An 18,543-nucleotide genomic window follows, 5' to 3' on the forward strand; every position below is an offset into this window, starting at 1 on the left:
TGGTCAGCAATGTTTAAGCAAAAGGTGGACGTTTGCTTAACTACTTTGAATGGTTAGTTTTGTCTTCTAAAGCTTCTTAGTGCTCTTACAGGCATATGAGTGAGGCAGATACATTTTTAGACATACTGCCATTTATATTAAGCATTTTGGGTAATTTTCTCAAGGATCAGAACATTGAATCCATGCAGAATAGTTAATATTTGTTGTATAGTGACAAATTCTGAAAAAAAGAACGGTTTATTTTGTATTACAGTACAGGTTGTAAACATTAAAAGCAGTTACAGTACAGTAATATTTGTTTTTCTTGAAGTTTGTTCTGCAGATGTGGCTCTTGCTCATCATTTTTGATTGGATTTGGGTTTTTTTTAGAGCGTTTGAGTCTCATTTTTGTCTCTGTAATGCAGTCTTGATGGCTTTCACATGCAGTCAACCACTTCATTCAGACACTAGTGTTGCCTGGTATCAATGCTTGAAGAATGTTGATAGTACTTGTATGTGTTCTCTGACGCTCTCAAGTGGTTTCATTGATTTATACGAATGTAATTTACATTTTTCCTTTTAAATGTTCCCACACTGAAATGTTTATTTTTCTCTTTTACTGGATCTGAAAGAGAAGGAAGGGAAAAGCAATCAGAGAAACCACATATATTCAGTCTTTATGGGAGGCACATGGTCAAGGCCGACCTCGATGAAAAACGCAGTATTTTTGTCGTTTGTGAGAGAGGTACACACATTGCCTGGGGGTTTTGTACAAAAAAAGGCACATTGACAAATTTCATAATAAAATGTCTTTTTCCAAAAATAGCCGTTTTAATTTTCTTTACTTTTGTTATATGATCTCTGTGGTGTATGATTCATAAAAGGAGCAATAAATAAACTGTAAAATGTACAAGTATTTACACACAAACATCCAAATATGGTTAAGACATGTAAACAGCAGTTTATGGGAGGTATGTGATATAATTAGTATCATAAAAATGACAATATTTGGAAAATTGTTATTGATGTTGCTACAATGATGATTAATACACATGTAGCCTGTCCAGAAAGAGCTTTGTACCATTCAACGGCTCACAGTGGGTAGCTGCATAGTAAAATTTTGACAATAAATATTGACATGAGATGGTGGAAAATCTACAGCCCATATGAGGATGTTGGCATAGAATATTGGTTTGTTGCTGAAAACGCTTAAATTATCCGTAGGTCCTTGTGTCTTGTGGGAGGTTTTGGATGTAAGCCATCCGAGGTGCAGGTGTTTCAGGAAAATTATAGATCTGTGGTGTTTGATGGCGTCAAAAAAAAAAAAGAAAGAGTTCCATCCTTGGAACGGCAACATAATGGTTCCGTTCTTTGAGTTCTGTTGAAGTGTGTAACCACTCGCTCTGAGTCACTGATGCAAACCACAGGTAGTGCAGAGCAAATATTGAGAAACTTAAAATAATTTGATTTTCTTGAGACCTAAAATAGAGTCCTGTGGGTTCAAGTGACTTCATCAAAAATAGACGAAACAGTAGAAACTTTCCTGTTCAGATTTCTTTGCTTCGGGACTCTTTTAGATAGAAAATGGGGTCATATCAAGAGGATCCAAAGTTTCTTTTGAGATAAAAGAGCTACTGTAACTCAAATTGTCTATTTATATTGGGGAGGAAGTTCCTAAAAGATGCAAAAACAACTTGTTCTGGAACTATTGAACATCAGACAGATAAAGACTAGAACAAGAGGCATAGCAGCAAAAAAAAGGTTTAAAATAGTATTATTTTGGCTTTTTTGGTACAACTTTTGTAATATTATAAGCGGAACTCAGAAATTAAATTATGTATGACATGACCCCTTTAGAGACTTTGGTAAGTAAACACAAATTTAAATACGTATTGCATTTTAGCTCATAATTTACATTTTCTTTGGGTTCATTTTCTGATCTGTAGATTCAGATGGACATCCTCTCGGCAGGAAGATAAGGAGAAGCAGCAAACCTGGATCCACTGTCGAGACATACTCTCACATTTGTTCATAACGCTTGTCATTTCGTTTTGTCAGTCCTTACACACATTTGTCAGTGTCTGCGATGCAGCGGTCGGGCAGGAGGGTACGTGTCCCATGTCAGTGGCAGCCACATGAGCGCACCACCATGTTCTTGTACTTTTTCAGAATGACGTTGGAGTTGTCATCATAGAAGAGCACGGAGATCGCGTGCAGTTTGGTGGGAGCGCAACATGGCTTTGGGACGTTCTCTGGATTCATCAGATGGACCTGAAAAGTGGAGCAAGAATTATTATTTTTTTTTAACTTCTGTGAAAAACGTTTAAATAGATGTTCTGTTAGGGCTGGTATTTATTTTAAGAGGAAGAGCTCACCAGTGTCTGTACTATAGCATGATTAGTAGCATTCATATGGGCGTTTAGGGGAAAAGAGCATTCTCCATCACAGTAGCTTGCTGCGTAGCCCTCAGGTGCAATAATCCAGTCCTGACGAAAATCATTTAAAATTATTTAAAATTAACATGGCTGCCCACACTTTATAATCATCAGATCCTGAAGCCTGCACCAGTTATGATATCTGTAATGATGAATATGCAAGTCCTTCATCTTTACCTGCCAGCCCAGTTCTCTGAAGCTGACATACAGTTCATGCTTTTTGCAGGCGGTCTTCTGATCACTGCTGTTGTAATCTGCCATTCACAGAGAAGAGAGACATTAACACATGTTGGTTACAGTATAACATACAACACATTTAGCTGTATACTAATGACAATTTTTTTCTTAAATGGGTGGTGGATTGCGATTTCACTTTTTTTTATTTTACATAGTGTGTAATGTAGCTGTTGGTGCATGAACAGCATCTGCAAAGTTGCAACGCTGAAAGTTCAGTGTAAGCAGAGATATCGTTTTTTAAAAATCAGGAAGTATATTGCCTACAAAAACGACTCGAATGGGATTACGGGTTTTAGATGTCACTAACCCATATATTTACATCAACTCCTCCCTCCGGAAAATGCAAAAAGGGGCATGGCCATATTTCTACGGCTCGTCGAAAGTGTGTTATTTTCACACAGCTGTAAAGTCTTCTGTTTTCGGGCTTGCCACGGACGTTGTAGTTCGTCAACAATGGATACAATTTATGTTTGAATATGTTCCTGAAAATTACAATCGTATTCTAGCTCTCTGTGCTGCGCATTTTACGAAAGACAGCTTCCAGAATCTCCACGAATTCAACGCCGGATTCAACAAGAAACTGTTACTAAAACATGAAGCAGTTCCACTTTTAAAACCAGAGGCAGCAGTTGTTGGGCCACAACCTGTAAGTAGGCTAAGACTTCATCATTTTAAATTTATTTGCATGTGTAATTTCAGACGTAATGTTTTAGTTTTATCAAATGCCAGTGCTGGCTTTATAACCACTAGGCTACTAGTTATCCCAGATAGCAAACTGACATTGAATCAACGTGGAAATATGACATTGAAACAACGTTGATCTGACATTGTTTTGCTCATCGAATTACCGTTGAACCAACGTCAGATGCGTCATTCTTTCAAAACTAACGGAAAATCAACTTGAAATCAACGCGTTGTTTCAACGTTATGAAAGCAAACCAATTTTCGATTTCATTTAGCTTTGAAGAATGCCGCGTCTGACGTTGGTTCAACGTTAATTCGATGAGCAAATCAACGTTGTTTCAATGTCATGAGAGACGTCGTTTCCACGTTGATTCAATGTCAGTTTGCTGTCTGGGATGCTATTTTGTGTCTACGACAAACGCGTTCAAACATTTTGGACCTGAATTTTGTATATGTACTACTCTTGTAAATGTATTTTTCATGTATATATACTTTATGGTGTTATTTTTCGATTTGATCAAGAACGTAAACCAGTGCCAATGCAGTTTGTGTATATAGTAGCCAGTTAGTTCGATGCTATTTTGTGTAAGACAAACGTGTATAAAGTTAAAAAATACATGCAAAATACCATTCAGAAACGTTTTGTAAGAGCCATGTGTGGTGAGGTTCTGCTTGCCTCTGGCTCATTCTGGCTCATACTGATACTGCAGTATCGACACCATTATGTACATTTGACAGGAACAACATATGCAACTTCGCCCGTAAAGGTAATGGGCGTGAATTTTCCGTACAACGTGAGCTACAGTTTAGACAATCACAACACACCAGCCCAAACTAACCAATCTGAGCCCACTGTCTGTTTCTGAGGGAGTGGTTTCATAGAATCAGGAAGTCAACCCGTCTTTCAAATGACAGAGGAGAAAGCAGCTTACAATAAAGGTGAAATTTATGAAAAATAAGACTTTAAAAAAAGAAAAAAAATGGTTCTCTTTTTAAAAAAGTGTGCTCAGTTGTATTAAGTTGTAGGGTAGCCTACCTAAGATCTAAATGTATATTTTCGATGTACTTTAAGAGAGCACACTTTCCTGTTTCTTAAAATTAACTACAGTTTTAAAAAGTAAACTTTGCAATGGTCAAATTAAAATTTGTTTTTTAGTACATTTAAAAACATTGTTTTAAAAAATATATTGTTGTGCTTAAAAGACACTAATTTGGATGTGCTTACGAACACAAAAGTGAACATGAAACTTCTGGCGTCATTTACACAGAGTTGTAATCATTAAATTTTACATCCAAATTGTTGAATGAGAGTCACTTTTAATCCTTCTTTCCATCTTTATTCCATACAGTAAAAATAAATGGTGACTGAGGCTTTTTTTTTTTAGCCTTACATTTCCTTTCATGCTCCTTGTAAGGAAGAAAGTTATAAAGATTTGGTATAGGAGGGCGTCAAACACATGAAATATCTTTGGTGCACTTCTAACCAATAAGGTGCCTTTAAAATTCCTCTATTTAAAAGTTTTCTCAAAACCAGAATAAAGACGATATTTGAAGTGAGACTGTTAATCCTGTCAACATCACAAAACGTTTGCTTTGTAACAATGTATCCTTTACCACTTTACCAGTTGCTGTCAGCAACATTTACAATTTATTTCAATTATCTGTACGGCTCCACCCCGTGAACTACGTAGCCACATGTCAGCAGCAGGTAGGTTTGGGTTTTCTGAAGAGGAAGGTCATCTCTGGCACTGACTCCTGCTCTGAATTCAAACTCTGACACAATCTTTCCACTGGTGTTCTCATACACTTTTTTTTTTTTTTTTTGCTAAGTGCAGTGGAGTGGGAGAGGAGAGGAGAGACAAAACTATGATATCAGTTCAGGCCAGCTGCAATCCCTTCCTGTTTTTGCTTTTTTTTTTTCAGGTCCCCCCACCAAAGGAGAAAAACTTTGGCCATCCAGAGATCTTGCTCAACAAAATGCAAGACAGGTAGTTAGAAGAAGTACCACCATTTGATCAAACTAACCCCCCACAATCCCATACACCAAACTTTTGCCATGTCTGAGAGCATACTGGCTGTTATACTGTTTGTTTTCTTTTCAAACAGGCTGCTGAAGCCTCCCTAATGATGCCATACTGTAATTCATTACTGTAATGACATTATGATGTAAGTAAATTTAATTTACTGCTCTCATAAGACAAAACATTATATGGTGATTCAACTTGACAATGAAAACCCATTATAAAGCTGAGAAAAACAACTAACCCAGACAGCAAACTGACATTGAATCAACGTGGAAACGACGTCTCTCATGACATTGAAACAACGTTGATTTTGCTCATCGAATTAACGTTGAACCAACGTCAGACGCGGCATTCTTCAAAGCTAAATGAAAATCGAAAATTGGTTTGCTTTCATAACGTTGAAACAACGCGTTGATTTCAAGTTGATTTTCCGTTAGTTTCGAAAGAATGACGCGTCTGACGTTGGTTCAACGTTAATTCGATGAGCAAAACAATGTCAGATCAACGTTGTTTCGATGTCATGTTTCTACGTTGATTCAATGTCAGTTTGCTATCTGGGAATACACCTGTCGAAATAAATGTTTAATGGTTTGATAATAATAATCATAATAATGTACATATGATCAACACAACAAATCTGTATTTCGCTTAAAGCACACAAAATGTGTTCCCCTAAGTTTGTACATTGGTTTCACATTTGCAGGAAACACTTCGTAGGACATTAGAAGGAAACCGCCATGGGGAGATGTCTAAAGCACACTAGATAATGACTGGGGTACCCCAGGGTTCGATTCTTGGGCCTCTTTTCTTGTCAATATACACAATATTTACAACTCAGCCAGCCTGGCAACTCCACACAACATCACAGTCCAGCTGGGCTCAACAACACTAACAACATCCAAGTCAGTCAGGAACCTGGTGGTAATGTATAATGCAACCCAGGCTCATTGGAAAAACACGACCGAGGCCACATTTCTGCAAAATGATGTTACATTGCCTATTGCATGTTCCATTCCAATTTCAAAGTGAACTCTCCAGTAAGTGTTCATTTTTATGAGCTGAACTTGAATCTGGCACTGTTTCGTTGCAGGTATCATGACAGTTCGGAATTGAAAGTGGCGCTTTATGCTTGATCGCATTTGAAAATAAGGTACCACCTAGACTAAACCCTAAACATACCCGCTAGTGTTAACAAGCAAGTTGAGTTTTAAGGTAGTAGTTTATTGAAACTCACAGTTTTGATAAGGGGAGTGATATTTCTGAAAAACATGCAAAGCAGTTGAACAATCACACACTGTTCCAGCTTTTTTTGGAAGGGTTGGGATTTAAAGAAACAGGAGCTTTACTGACAGATTGGGAAGAGAAGTGCTACAACAATGTAAAATATGTGGAAAATTATGTGTTTTTGGACATTCGCGCATAAGGGCATAATGTGGCCTCTTTAACTTCACCCATAACTTTACTATGCCTAGCCATAAAGATATCTCTAATGTTCTCAACATTTAGATAGAACTGACCAAATTTGCATTGCATATTTCCTGTGTTTAAATATATTGTCATTATCTCTGAAATGAGTGAGCATTTCTTAAGATAATAGCAAAAATCTTTCAAATTAAGAATGTTTTTGGACAGTTCATGTTATTCATCTAAAAAAAACTACCTTTATTAACAACATGATTGTCTCTGAGTAATGTAAAGAAGAAATTAAGGCTGTAACTGAAACCATATGGTGAGTGTGTAGACAAATCTCTGAGGTCATCCTAAGAAATCAACAATCATCCAGGGCTAAGGTGTTTCCCACTTTCTCCTTTAAGAGAAAGTTCATTGAAAATCAACTGTTGATGCAACTGGTTGGCAAAAGCTTCTTGGTCTTAAAGCTGTGATTGTATTTAATAAAATACTGTCATTCAAATTTTCATTGGGGACCCAACTGATACATTTTATTAACCATCTGAATCTACCAATGTCATGTCAATAAATGTAAAAAGTCAGCCAGCTATTTATTATCATGTCAATTATTGTGCCTTTAGCCCCAACAGAATTTGCTACGATTTTTATCCCAAATACCATACTTTTATTGGCCACTGATGCAACAACAACCAATCAGCTGTGCTATGTAGATAATGACTCATACTCCCAAATGAGTTAGACCTATCAGCCTGCTCCATCTACAGTTTCAAGCCAGAACTAGGTAATCATTTAATTACCTTGATCAAACCTGAAAATCATTATCAAGACTTTTTTTTCAAAATATATTTGGCAATTTTATTGATTGTCAATTGCTACATACATCTATAACACTTTAAAAAAAACTATCAAATTAACACAGAATCAACTTTGCTTTGCTTCCCCCAACTGAGTCATGAATCAGACAAATTTCCATGTGAATAGTAAGGATATTTAGGAAAGTACTGCGATACCATCTAGTGACTCAGAGGAGAGTAAAATCAAATGCACTTTTTACCACCTTTAACCCTGGAGTATCGACAAATCATTGTTGCAGTTTGCTGTAATTTTCAGTTAATAGAGAATTTGGTAACACTTTAGAATATAGTTGCTTTGTTAATGAATAACTACACAAGAACCAACGATTAACAACAATCTAGTAACTATTATTAACTAACAAGAAACTCTAATTAACAAATTAGTAAGTAATAGCGCACAGATGAAAGTGGTACTTCACTATTAACTGATCAATAACTAATGCTTCCCAGAGAACTACTGAAAAAGTTTCCTAATTCAAGCAAAACTAATCAATAACCAATGCAGGACAAATGACTAGCACTACATTAACATTTGAACTGCTACTGTCTGTCTATTTATCAACTGAAAATTTTAAAGAAATGGATTTTTAAATGCAGTTGTCGTGACCATACTTGTCATGTGGACAATTTTCTGGCATTCCTCTGGACTGGCATTGAATCACTAAAAAATAAAAAAATGTTTTTTATGTATGTTTCCTAGCTCATATATATATATATATATATATATATATATATATGTATGTGTGTGTGTGTGTGTCTTGTGAGTGATTATAAGGTTCTACACTTGGCTTTTCATTAACAAACTAGTCATGACTCAAGTGTTACAACATACTTAAATGGGAATTACAAATTATTTGGATCCGTAATGTGACGATCATGGGAACTAACTAGTGATGACTTAAGTGTATTAACTACATACTTCTAAAGACATTTACTAAAAGTATACTATTTAAAATTTCACCAAAAATCTCAAACACTTGAAATGACTTTTGTGTTTGGTTGCACAAATCATGACTAGATCATGTAGTAACACTTGAGTCATTACTAGTTAGTTTCCATGATCTTCAGTTTAGAATACGGATCCAAATAATTAGTAATTCCCATAGAAGTATGAATTACCACTTTCATCTGTGCGCTAGCGTTATAGTTAATAATAGTTACTAGAGTGTTAATATTGTGTTACTCACTAGTTCTTTTGTAGTTATTCATTAACGAAGCAACCGTATTATAAAGTGTTACCGAGAATTTCAATATATTCAGGATTGACTAACTGAAATTGATTATTTCAAAATAATTTCTGTTTAAACTATAGGTACTGGGTCTACAGCTTGAGATGCAGTGTGAAATATCTGGCCTTCTTTAGCCCCCAAAGTAAGACCCCTTCTTTTATTTCTCTCACTCTGTCTGGCAGGACTAGGGTAAATATTTACTGAGATAAATCCGCCAGCAGGAGTGGCCCCCGAGCTCTCCCGAGTGGCCTTTTAGTCGGTCCCCCAGGGGTCCCCTTCCTCTCTGATCCCGAGCAGTGAACCTGTCTTACACAGATCCCCAACTGTGACATTTATAGTCAAGAATGTTCTACACCTAACCACAGGCCTGAGAATGAGGCCAAACTTCAACCAAAGAACGGCAGATTTTGACACACTAGTTACACACAACTCATACATATGGGAAGTTGACATGTCCTGTGGTGTGACATGCTATTCTCCTTTTTATACTATTTTAAACAGCACTTTGCTATTGCTTAAGATGAATATTGGCCATTTTCTTCTTTTGATCCACTTCTAACGTATTTTTTAATGGACAAATTTCCTGAAGGGTCATATTTCACCCCAAAAATCTAAAGGTATTTTAATATGCATAAAAAACAAAGGCATTTTTATGACCAGTAATATTAACATGCCACTGTTTCTATCTTCTCTGGGCTATATTCATCATTGAGAATTATGAAAATTATAATTAAACACAAAAGGGAAACTCTGGCTGTATAATGCTAATGATAGTGATTTTCATATTACAGTCATGAGAAATGCCAAGAAAACAGAAGTCGTAATGGTCCTAAAACAGGCTTCATCTTCATGCAGAATATTATTTCTTAACCTGGAACTGTTTTTGTTAGTCACCCAAATATGATGCATCTACATTCAGAACATGAACCATGAACCAAAACAGGCACCACTAAAGGCACCCACAAGTTACAAGATAATTGGGCCGATTTTGGGCCCAATCCTTATGACAATTCTAGGTAAAGTCCAGATTATTTTGATGGTTCTAAGATTATTTTATCAGATTTTCCTGTGGTGTGTGATGTGTGTTAAGAGTTATTGAATCTGGTCAGAAGAACATCGGGACAGCACCGATCGTAAATATCCAATATGTTAAATATTCACAATCAGAAATGTTATTGTGTGTGGTGAACTCTGCGGACAAACATGCACACACCCTAGATTGTCATTTGAAAGCGATATTTCTGTAAAAAGCAGTCCAAACATATTATTCCAATTTCTTCTTGCTCGTCGCCATGTTTGTTTACTCTAAATTCACTTCTTTTACCGTCATGTTTGATGTCTCTCACATTTTGAAAATCTGATAAGATTTCCTTTAGTGTGGACCAGCCTTAACACACTGAATTCAGACAGTATTCACACACTCCAGTTTTGTTTACTTCCACCTTTCCTTTATTTACTGCCAGTATTTACTGTCAAGGTCTCAAGGAGTAAAGCAGATATTTAGTGTGGAGTTTCATTGAGTGTAAAGGCCAGATTTGTGGTACCCCATAAAGCGCTTCTCTTCCTGCCTGTAAAATTTAATGCCACACTGTTACTGCTGTGTATGGGTCCTGTGGGCCTCTGCTGGCCCTCGAATGAAGACTGCTGCCTGCTCATCATACAGTATGTAGGGATGACTATCACAAGGAATTGAATGATTCTGCTTCTGATTTGATTCTACTAAACAGTTCTGATTCTAGTGTTTAGTTTCAGATACCACCTTTCATGTAGTGTGTAATCTAGCTGTGTGTGAATGTAGAAGGTCTGCAACATTTCAAAGTGCAGATAAATGAAGTTATTAGCCATGTTTCCATCCACTTGTCAATCGAATTATCTGAAGTTCGGTTAAAAAACTCATGCGGATAAAGGTGGTGAAAGTGTGTTTCCATCCAACGGCTTTAAAGCGAATAAAAACCTGTACGTAATGACATCACATGCTGTTTTGCGATAAAATTGGTATTTCAAATTGATTTGAGACATTTTAAGGTGTTTCCATTCATTTTCGCACTGAATCGAACAACTTTTGCGAACAAAGTTTTGTTTGACAAAACGGATCGCGCCATCTACCAACAAATGATCAATACTTCGCAAGTTGAAGCCTAATATTGCTTATGTGCCAGCTGATAGCGACATATGAATGGGATAATGTATGCCAGGCGGTTGTTGAAGGGGTTGTATTCGCTATAACAACCACCTCGCTATGTATTATCCTGCTTATTACATATAAATCAACCAAATAAATCAATAAATCAATAATTTGACACAAAATATTGACTTAAAAACAAGTTTATTGATTTAAAAACGAGTATTGCTTCTGCTAAAGAAAATAGTCTGTTCCGTCTCTGAACTGCGTCCATGGCAACGGTGTGTTACTTAGCAACGCCGCAGTCTGTTAACCAGAAATAACAGACCACATTCTACATTACAATTCAACCAAGCCACGTAAAAACAAGCAAAACTAACCTAACAAAACAACGTATAAACATTGCTATGATGATGCCGATGCCCGTTTATGCCCGACGACAGCGGAGGTGACTGTGGTGTGGGAACGACAGCGCTCCATCAGTTCTGGGAGATTGTGGTTCACGGAAACCCTTTGGTTGAAGCATCTTTTCGCTTTATTACATCTGTCTTTGTTGACATCCGCCATGTGTGCGCAAACAGACTGGCCGGAAATGAACTCGTCTTCTGGCGTGTTGCAACCATAAAAGGGCCTAAAACTTAATCGCAATTCATTATTTATTCGGCAAATAAAGTTTCCATCAGCTTTTATCGCATTAGCCGTAAATCGATCAAGATAAAATCCGATGAGACCGAACGTATTTCATTTGAGTCGATTTTCATGAAATTTCATCAAATTTTACTGTTTCCCCATTTTTCATTCGATATCACTTAATTCGGATAAAAACGTGTCGATGGAAACATGGTCTCCCAAAAGAAAGAACCGATTCTGAACTGCCTGAAAAGAGTCGTCAGTAATTCCAAACCAATCTGATCTCAAGGCAAATTCGTACAAATTTTACGAGGTGGCTAATTCATATGATATCATACGACCTCACTTTGTACGTTCTTTGCTAAATCATACATATTTTACGAGTTACCCAATTCGCATGAATTTGTACGAATTACCTACTCCTGACCCCGCCCCTAAACCCACCCATCACTGGGGTTTATCCAGAATCCAGAATCCAGAATTGGTCTATCTTCGCCAGCCAAAGGTGGTCAACGCAGACCACAACGATCTGCACAGGTCTGTCGGTCCTGGGCGAGTCCCATTCATTTGTGTCCCAGATCTTGTCGTAGCGAGTCGCACCATCGTGTTGCAGGGTGCCGGCGTGGCCGCTTGATGTCGATCGGCAACCAGACGGTGACTTTGCGTGTCAATCTTTCGTCCGTCCGCCGCATCAGGTGCCCCGCCCAACGCTTCTTGGCTTCCGTCCACCGCGTCGGCCACCCTGGTCATGGCCCGCAGCTGCTCGTTGAGGATGTGGTCGATCCGTTTAACCCTGATCATTCTGCGCTCGATTGTGCGTTCAGTCACGGCCAGCTTTTGCCGTCTTTGCCCAGGTCTCGGCCCCGTAGAGCATGGCCAGCAGGACAGTGCTGTTGAATAGGGTGGCCCTGATGTCCGGATCGATGGCTCTGTTTGTGGCCGTCTCGGCAATTGAGCCAAAGCTGACCCAGGCGGTCACCTTATATTGCCACCTTATATTTTTACTAAATAAGATTAATTAGGCTAATTAACACGTGAAGAAGATGAATTAATTTCTTGCTCCGTCGCAGCACAGGAATCACTTTTAGAGTATTGGTGGAAGACAACGCAGATGTTCAAGAACTGTTAATAGAAATAGTTCTATTAGCTTTATGGCCTTTTTGGTTTGACATTTACAGCCAAAAGCTGTCAAAAGCACATGCCAAGATACACACGTGGATTTCTTGACCAAAAACATGGTGACTGCAATGAAATCTCACAGATGCCTCTCACGAAAAGCTTCTCTTTGGAGCAATTACACAATGACATTCCTGGTGGTGACGGCATTCTGGAGTAATGGACACGGCGTTCTGCATGGAATAACATCCATCCTGGAAAGAGCTGAGGCAGGGAGGCTGTCTCACTCCGCTCGCTTGATGACTTGAAAGAGAATGTGAGTGGCTGTCTGCGTCCATGTGAAGTTTATCTCTCTTCCTGTCTTTCATCACTGTGGTTATTAAACCTCTATCCCCAGAGCTTGCCGATGTCTAATTACACCAACGGTAAACAAAAGGAGGGCTGAGGGAGGGGGAGATGAAAAACCGCAGCTGGACAGTGCCGTGTTATTATAATTCTTTAAGCGATACTGTTAACGTGGTCAGGCATTTTAGCCCAGCACCTAATAACAGCACAGAGGTAATTACAGGTCTAGCGCTGGGGCGGCACATACTGAGCTGAGCTAGACGCTTGTTAACTTCCCTCGGGCCAAAGGCCAGCGAGCTCCCCCGCACACCTAGCCAAGCATTAGCGCTTAATGTGCTAGTTTTGTTTTCATATATAGTCAAAGCTTTAGAAACAGTGTCAAAGCTCCAATCGCACGTAAAGTGCTTCGCCTGACCTGGAAGCTCATAGAGACAGGGTGAAACCTGTCAAGAATATGTCAGGGTCATTTTTCTGCCCAGAATCAAAAGAAAGAAAGGATAAATGAAGCCTGTTTTTAGGATCATTAAACAATGTTTGCATTGTGACATTATTCTCATGACAATCAAGCACATTCCTATAGGGCATAAATATACTTATCATTACTGTAATCTGAAAATAATTACATGCTATTTTAATTATTAAATCTTTTTCAGTACTGCTGTAAAAAAAAAAGAAAAAGACAAAAAGTTAAATGTCCTGACACTAAGCATATTTGTCTATAGATAAAGGTATCTTTTTAATTAATAATTTTCTATCAAGCATATCAGTGTTATTTTAGTATTACTATTTTACTAAGATTTTGAAATAGCTTTTACTTTTATATTTTGTTTTATCATTTTATTATGTTTTGTCATTTTTTTATATTTCTATTTGTTTAGTACTTTAGCTTAGTTCATTTAGTTCATATTTTTTATCTAACATTTATTTTGTTTATAATTTATTTTGACATTCTACTAACTAAGTAACTTTGCAACTACATGTCAACTAACTCTCATTAGAGTTATAGTAAGAGTGTTAGGTTAGGTTTAGGTTTGGGTAAGTAAATTAAAGGTGCAGTGTGTATTTTTTAGCGGCATCTAGCGGTTCGGTTGCAAGTTGCACTAAGGGCTCAGCCCACTCCTCACTCCTCCCTTACGAAGAAGCTACGGCGACAAACACATCATCGTCTGAGAGGGGATTAATGTTTAATGTAATTGTATTACCTTAGAAGGTCAAGGTTACTTAATTGTCCCCGAAGGGCAATTATTTGTACAGCCAGCAGAAAAACACAAGGCACAACACACAACATTACTACAAGGTATAAAACACACATAGTCTCTAGAAAGATTATAGAAAAATAAATAAATTAAATTAAATTAAAACAGTTCTGGTAATTTATTTAATAGGGCTGGGTATTGAGACAAATTTCACAATTCGATTCGATTTCGATTCACAAGCTTGCAATTCGATTTCGATTACGATTCGATTCGATTCAATATCGATTATTTTGGATATCAGTTACAATAAATGGCAATTTTTCTCAAGGGAATCAAATCTCTAAAATGCTGTAAACTATGGGAGTCTAGTTGTAGCCAATAGGCTTCATTAGCCTAATATGACGGTAATAATGAACTGTTTTGTAGCCATACAAACACTTAAATGACACTTTTATTTATTTTTATAATAAGAAGATTATATGAAATATAAACATTTAAATGGTGGCTTTCATAAAAACGTGTGTTTCATGCCACAGACTTGTGTCTCATGCCATAGCGCCAAAACGCTATTTATGTTTTTGAATTTATAAAGAAAATGGACGTAATTTGAAAATTGAGATTTTGTTTCATATCAATAGTAACAAAGGACAAAGATTATTGCGATTTTTTCGATGCGCGCAGCCGCGATACAATGTCCCATTCATTAAAATGAAATAGGATGACTAATCGATTCTTGAGATTTAAGAATCGATATCGGTTCGTAAAAATGAGAATCGATTAATATCGAGAAATCGATATTTATTACCCAGCCCTATTATTTAATATTGAGATCGAAGTCGGGATAAAAGAGTTTCTATATCTATTTAACCTGCATCTGGGCATGGCGTACCTACGACCTGAGGGGAGTAGCTTAAACTGGCATGACAAAGAATAGCTGCAATAGCTACTGTAGCCTTCTTGGCTACTCTGTTGGAGTAGATGTGGGAGAGGGAAGGGAAGTTAATACCTGCAATCTTGCTACATGTTCTAACAATGCTCTCTAGTCGTTTTTTGTTCTTTGCAGACAAGGAACCAAACCAACAGATAAAAAAAAAAAAGTTAAAACAGACTCAAGAAAACAAGAATAAAACATTTTCATCAAAGTGGGGTCAATGTTAAAATTCCTCAATCTACGAAGAAAATTAATAAACATTACGGTTTATTAAGTAAGTTACTGTACACCACTGAAAACATAGTTATGGATGTCATATTGCATTTCTGTTAATAGATACTCAACATTTTTACACATTGCACCTTTAAATTGATGTACTTGACATGACAAAGTTACTTAGTTAGTAGAATGTCTGTTGGGGAGCATAAAAAGAGTTATAGCAGATATTAAACAGTCTACTAATACTATCATGACTGATAGTTGACATGTAGGCTTGGTGCAAAATTACTTATAGTAGTAGAATGTCTAAAGTAGACAATCAAACTACCTTATATTTTATTTTATATTATTTCAGTTTTATTTTTTAATTAATGAAAACTATTTTTGACAGTTTTAGTTTTACTTAACAATAACAACACTGCAGTATATTCCAGGATAAATGAAGCCTGTTTTTAGGATCATTAAACAATGTTTGCATTGTGACATTATTCTCATGACAATCAAGCACATTCCTATAGGGCATAAATATACTTATCATTACTGTAATCTGAAAATAATTACATGCTATTTTAATTATTAAATCTTTTTCAGTACTGCTGTAAAAAAAAAAGAAAAAGACAAAAAGTTAAATGTCCTGACACTAAGCATATTTGTCTATAGATAAAGGTATCTTTTTAATTAATAATTTTCTATCAAGCATATCAGTGTTATTTTAGTATTACTATTTTACTAAGATTTTGAAATAGCTTTTACTTTTATATTTTGTTTTATCATTTTATTATGTTTTGTCATTTTTTATATTTCTATTTGTTTAGTACTTTAGCTTAGTTCATTTAGTTCATATTTTTTATCTAACATTTATTTTGTTTATAATTTATTTTGACATTCTACTAACTAAGTAACTTTGCAACTACATGTCAACTAACTCTCATTAGAGTTATAGTAAGAGTGTTAGGTTAGGTTTAGGTTTGGGTAAGTAAATTAAAGGTGCAGTGTGTATTTTTTAGCGGCATCTAGCGGTTCGGTTGCAAGTTGCACTAAGGGCTCAGCCCACTCCTCACTCCTCCCTTACGAAGAAGCTACGGCGACAAACACATCATCGTCTGAGAGGGGATTAATGTTTAATGTAATTGTATTACCTTAGAAGGTCAAGGTTACTTAATTGTCCCCGAAGGGCAATTATTTGTACAGCCAGCAGAAAAACACAAGGCACAACACACAACATTACTACAAGGTATAAAACACACATAGTCTCTAGAAAGATTATAGAAAAATAAATAAATTAAATTAAATTAAAACAGTTCTGGTAATTTATTTAATAGGGCTGGGTATTGAGACAAATTTCACAATTCGATTCGATTTCGATTCACAAGCTTGCAATTCGATTTCGATTACGATTCGATTCGATTCAATATCGATTATTTTGGATATCAGTTACAATAAATGGCAATTTTTCTCAAGGGAATCAAATCTCTAAAATGCTGTAAACTATGGGAGTCTAGTTGTAGCCAATAGGCTTCATTAGCCTAATATGACGGTAATAATGAACTGTTTTGTAGCCATACAAACACTTAAATGACACTTTTATTTATTTTTATAATAAGAAGATTATATGAAATATAAACATTTAAATGGTGGCTTTCATAAAAACGTGTGTTTCATGCCACAGACTTGTGTCTCATGCCATAGCGCCAAAACGCTATTTATGTTTTTGAATTTATAAAGAAAATGGACGTAATTTGAAAATTGAGATTTTGTTTCATATCAATAGTAACAAAGGACAAAGATTATTGCGATTTTTTCGATGCGCGCAGCCGCGATACAATGTCCCATTCATTAAAATGAAATAGGATGACTAATCGATTCTTGAGATTTAAGAATCGATATCGGTTCGTAAAAATGAGAATCGATTAATATCGAGAAATCGATATTTATTACCCAGCCCTATTATTTAATATTGAGATCGAAGTCGGGATAAAAGAGTTTCTATATCTATTTAACCTGCATCTGGGCATGGCGTACCTACGACCTGAGGGGAGTAGCTTAAACTGGCATGACAAAGAATAGCTGCAATAGCTACTGTAGCCTTCTTGGCTACTCTGTTGGAGTAGATGTGGGAGAGGGAAGGGAAGTTAATACCTGCAATCTTGCTACATGTTCTAACAATGCTCTCTAGTCGTTTTTTGTTCTTTGCAGACAAGGAACCAAACCAACAGATAAAAAAAAAAAAGTTAAAACAGACTCAAGAAAACAAGAATAAAACATTTTCATCAAAGTGGGGTCAATGTTAAAATTCCTCAATCTACGAAGAAAATTAATAAACATTACGGTTTATTAAGTAAGTTACTGTACACCACTGAAAACATAGTTATGGATGTCATATTGCATTTCTGTTAATAGATACTCAACATTTTTACACATTGCACCTTTAAATTGATGTACTTGACATGACAAAGTTACTTAGTAGAATGTCTGTTGGGGAGCATAAAAAGAGTTATAGCAGATATTAAACAGTCTACTAATACTATCATGACTGATAGTTGACATGTAGGCTTGGTGCAAAATTACTTATAGTAGTAGAATGTCTAAAGTAGACAATCAAACTACCTTATATTTTATTTTATATTATTTCAGTTTTATTTTTTAATTAATGAAAACTATTTTTGACAGTTTTAGTTTTACTTAACAATAACAACACTGCAGTATATTCCAGTTCCACTTGTATCTCTCAACATGGGTCAAGATGTAGCGCTCACAGGCAGTCTATGAATGCTTTGATAAGAGTGATTTCATATTGGAACCATATGCCTTCTCAACACTGCCACGAGGGGACGGCTGTCACAATGGCCTCGAAACTTCCTGCGCCAAATATAAATATTTACACTCCAGACATCCCAAGTCGAGCCGAGTAGACGGGTTGATGTTTTGGGTTACATAAAGTCCAATCCTTCAGGACAAATTAAGCAGATTTTCCTCATTAAACGAGACACATAGTTTGAAGGGTTTAGAAGCTTTGAGTTTAATCACTACTGTATAAATGGATGAAACAGTGTGGTGTCTGACTCACATATGGACTGGTGTAAATTTTTCAGGATGCATTGAATGCGTACGTCAATTAAATTTATTGTAGTT

The 18,543-nt window shown here is 36.4% G+C and overlaps 1 protein-coding gene across 1 annotated transcript in view; it reads right to left on the reverse strand.

Annotated features, from left to right (window-relative positions):
- Window positions 1-1,547: 1,547 nt before the first annotated feature.
- Window positions 1,548-18,543, reverse strand: part of bmp6 (bone morphogenetic protein 6) — a 71,774-nt gene continuing 54,778 nt past the window's right edge. Inside the window, exons 5-7 of the mRNA XM_039666585.2 lie at window positions 2,592-2,668; window positions 2,355-2,465; window positions 1,548-2,250 (exon numbers count right to left, since the gene is read on the reverse strand). Coding sequence (XP_039522519.1) covers window positions 2,101-2,250; window positions 2,355-2,465; window positions 2,592-2,668 — 338 coding nt within the window. The 3' untranslated portion in view covers window positions 1,548-2,100. The remainder of the gene's footprint in view (window positions 2,251-2,354; window positions 2,466-2,591; window positions 2,669-18,543) is intronic.

The sequence above is a fragment of the Pimephales promelas genome, chromosome 22 (assembly GCF_988280905.1).
Source record: "Pimephales promelas chromosome 22, fPimPro1.hap1.1, whole genome shotgun sequence".
NCBI classification, from domain to species: domain Eukaryota; kingdom Metazoa; phylum Chordata; class Actinopteri; order Cypriniformes; family Leuciscidae; genus Pimephales; species Pimephales promelas.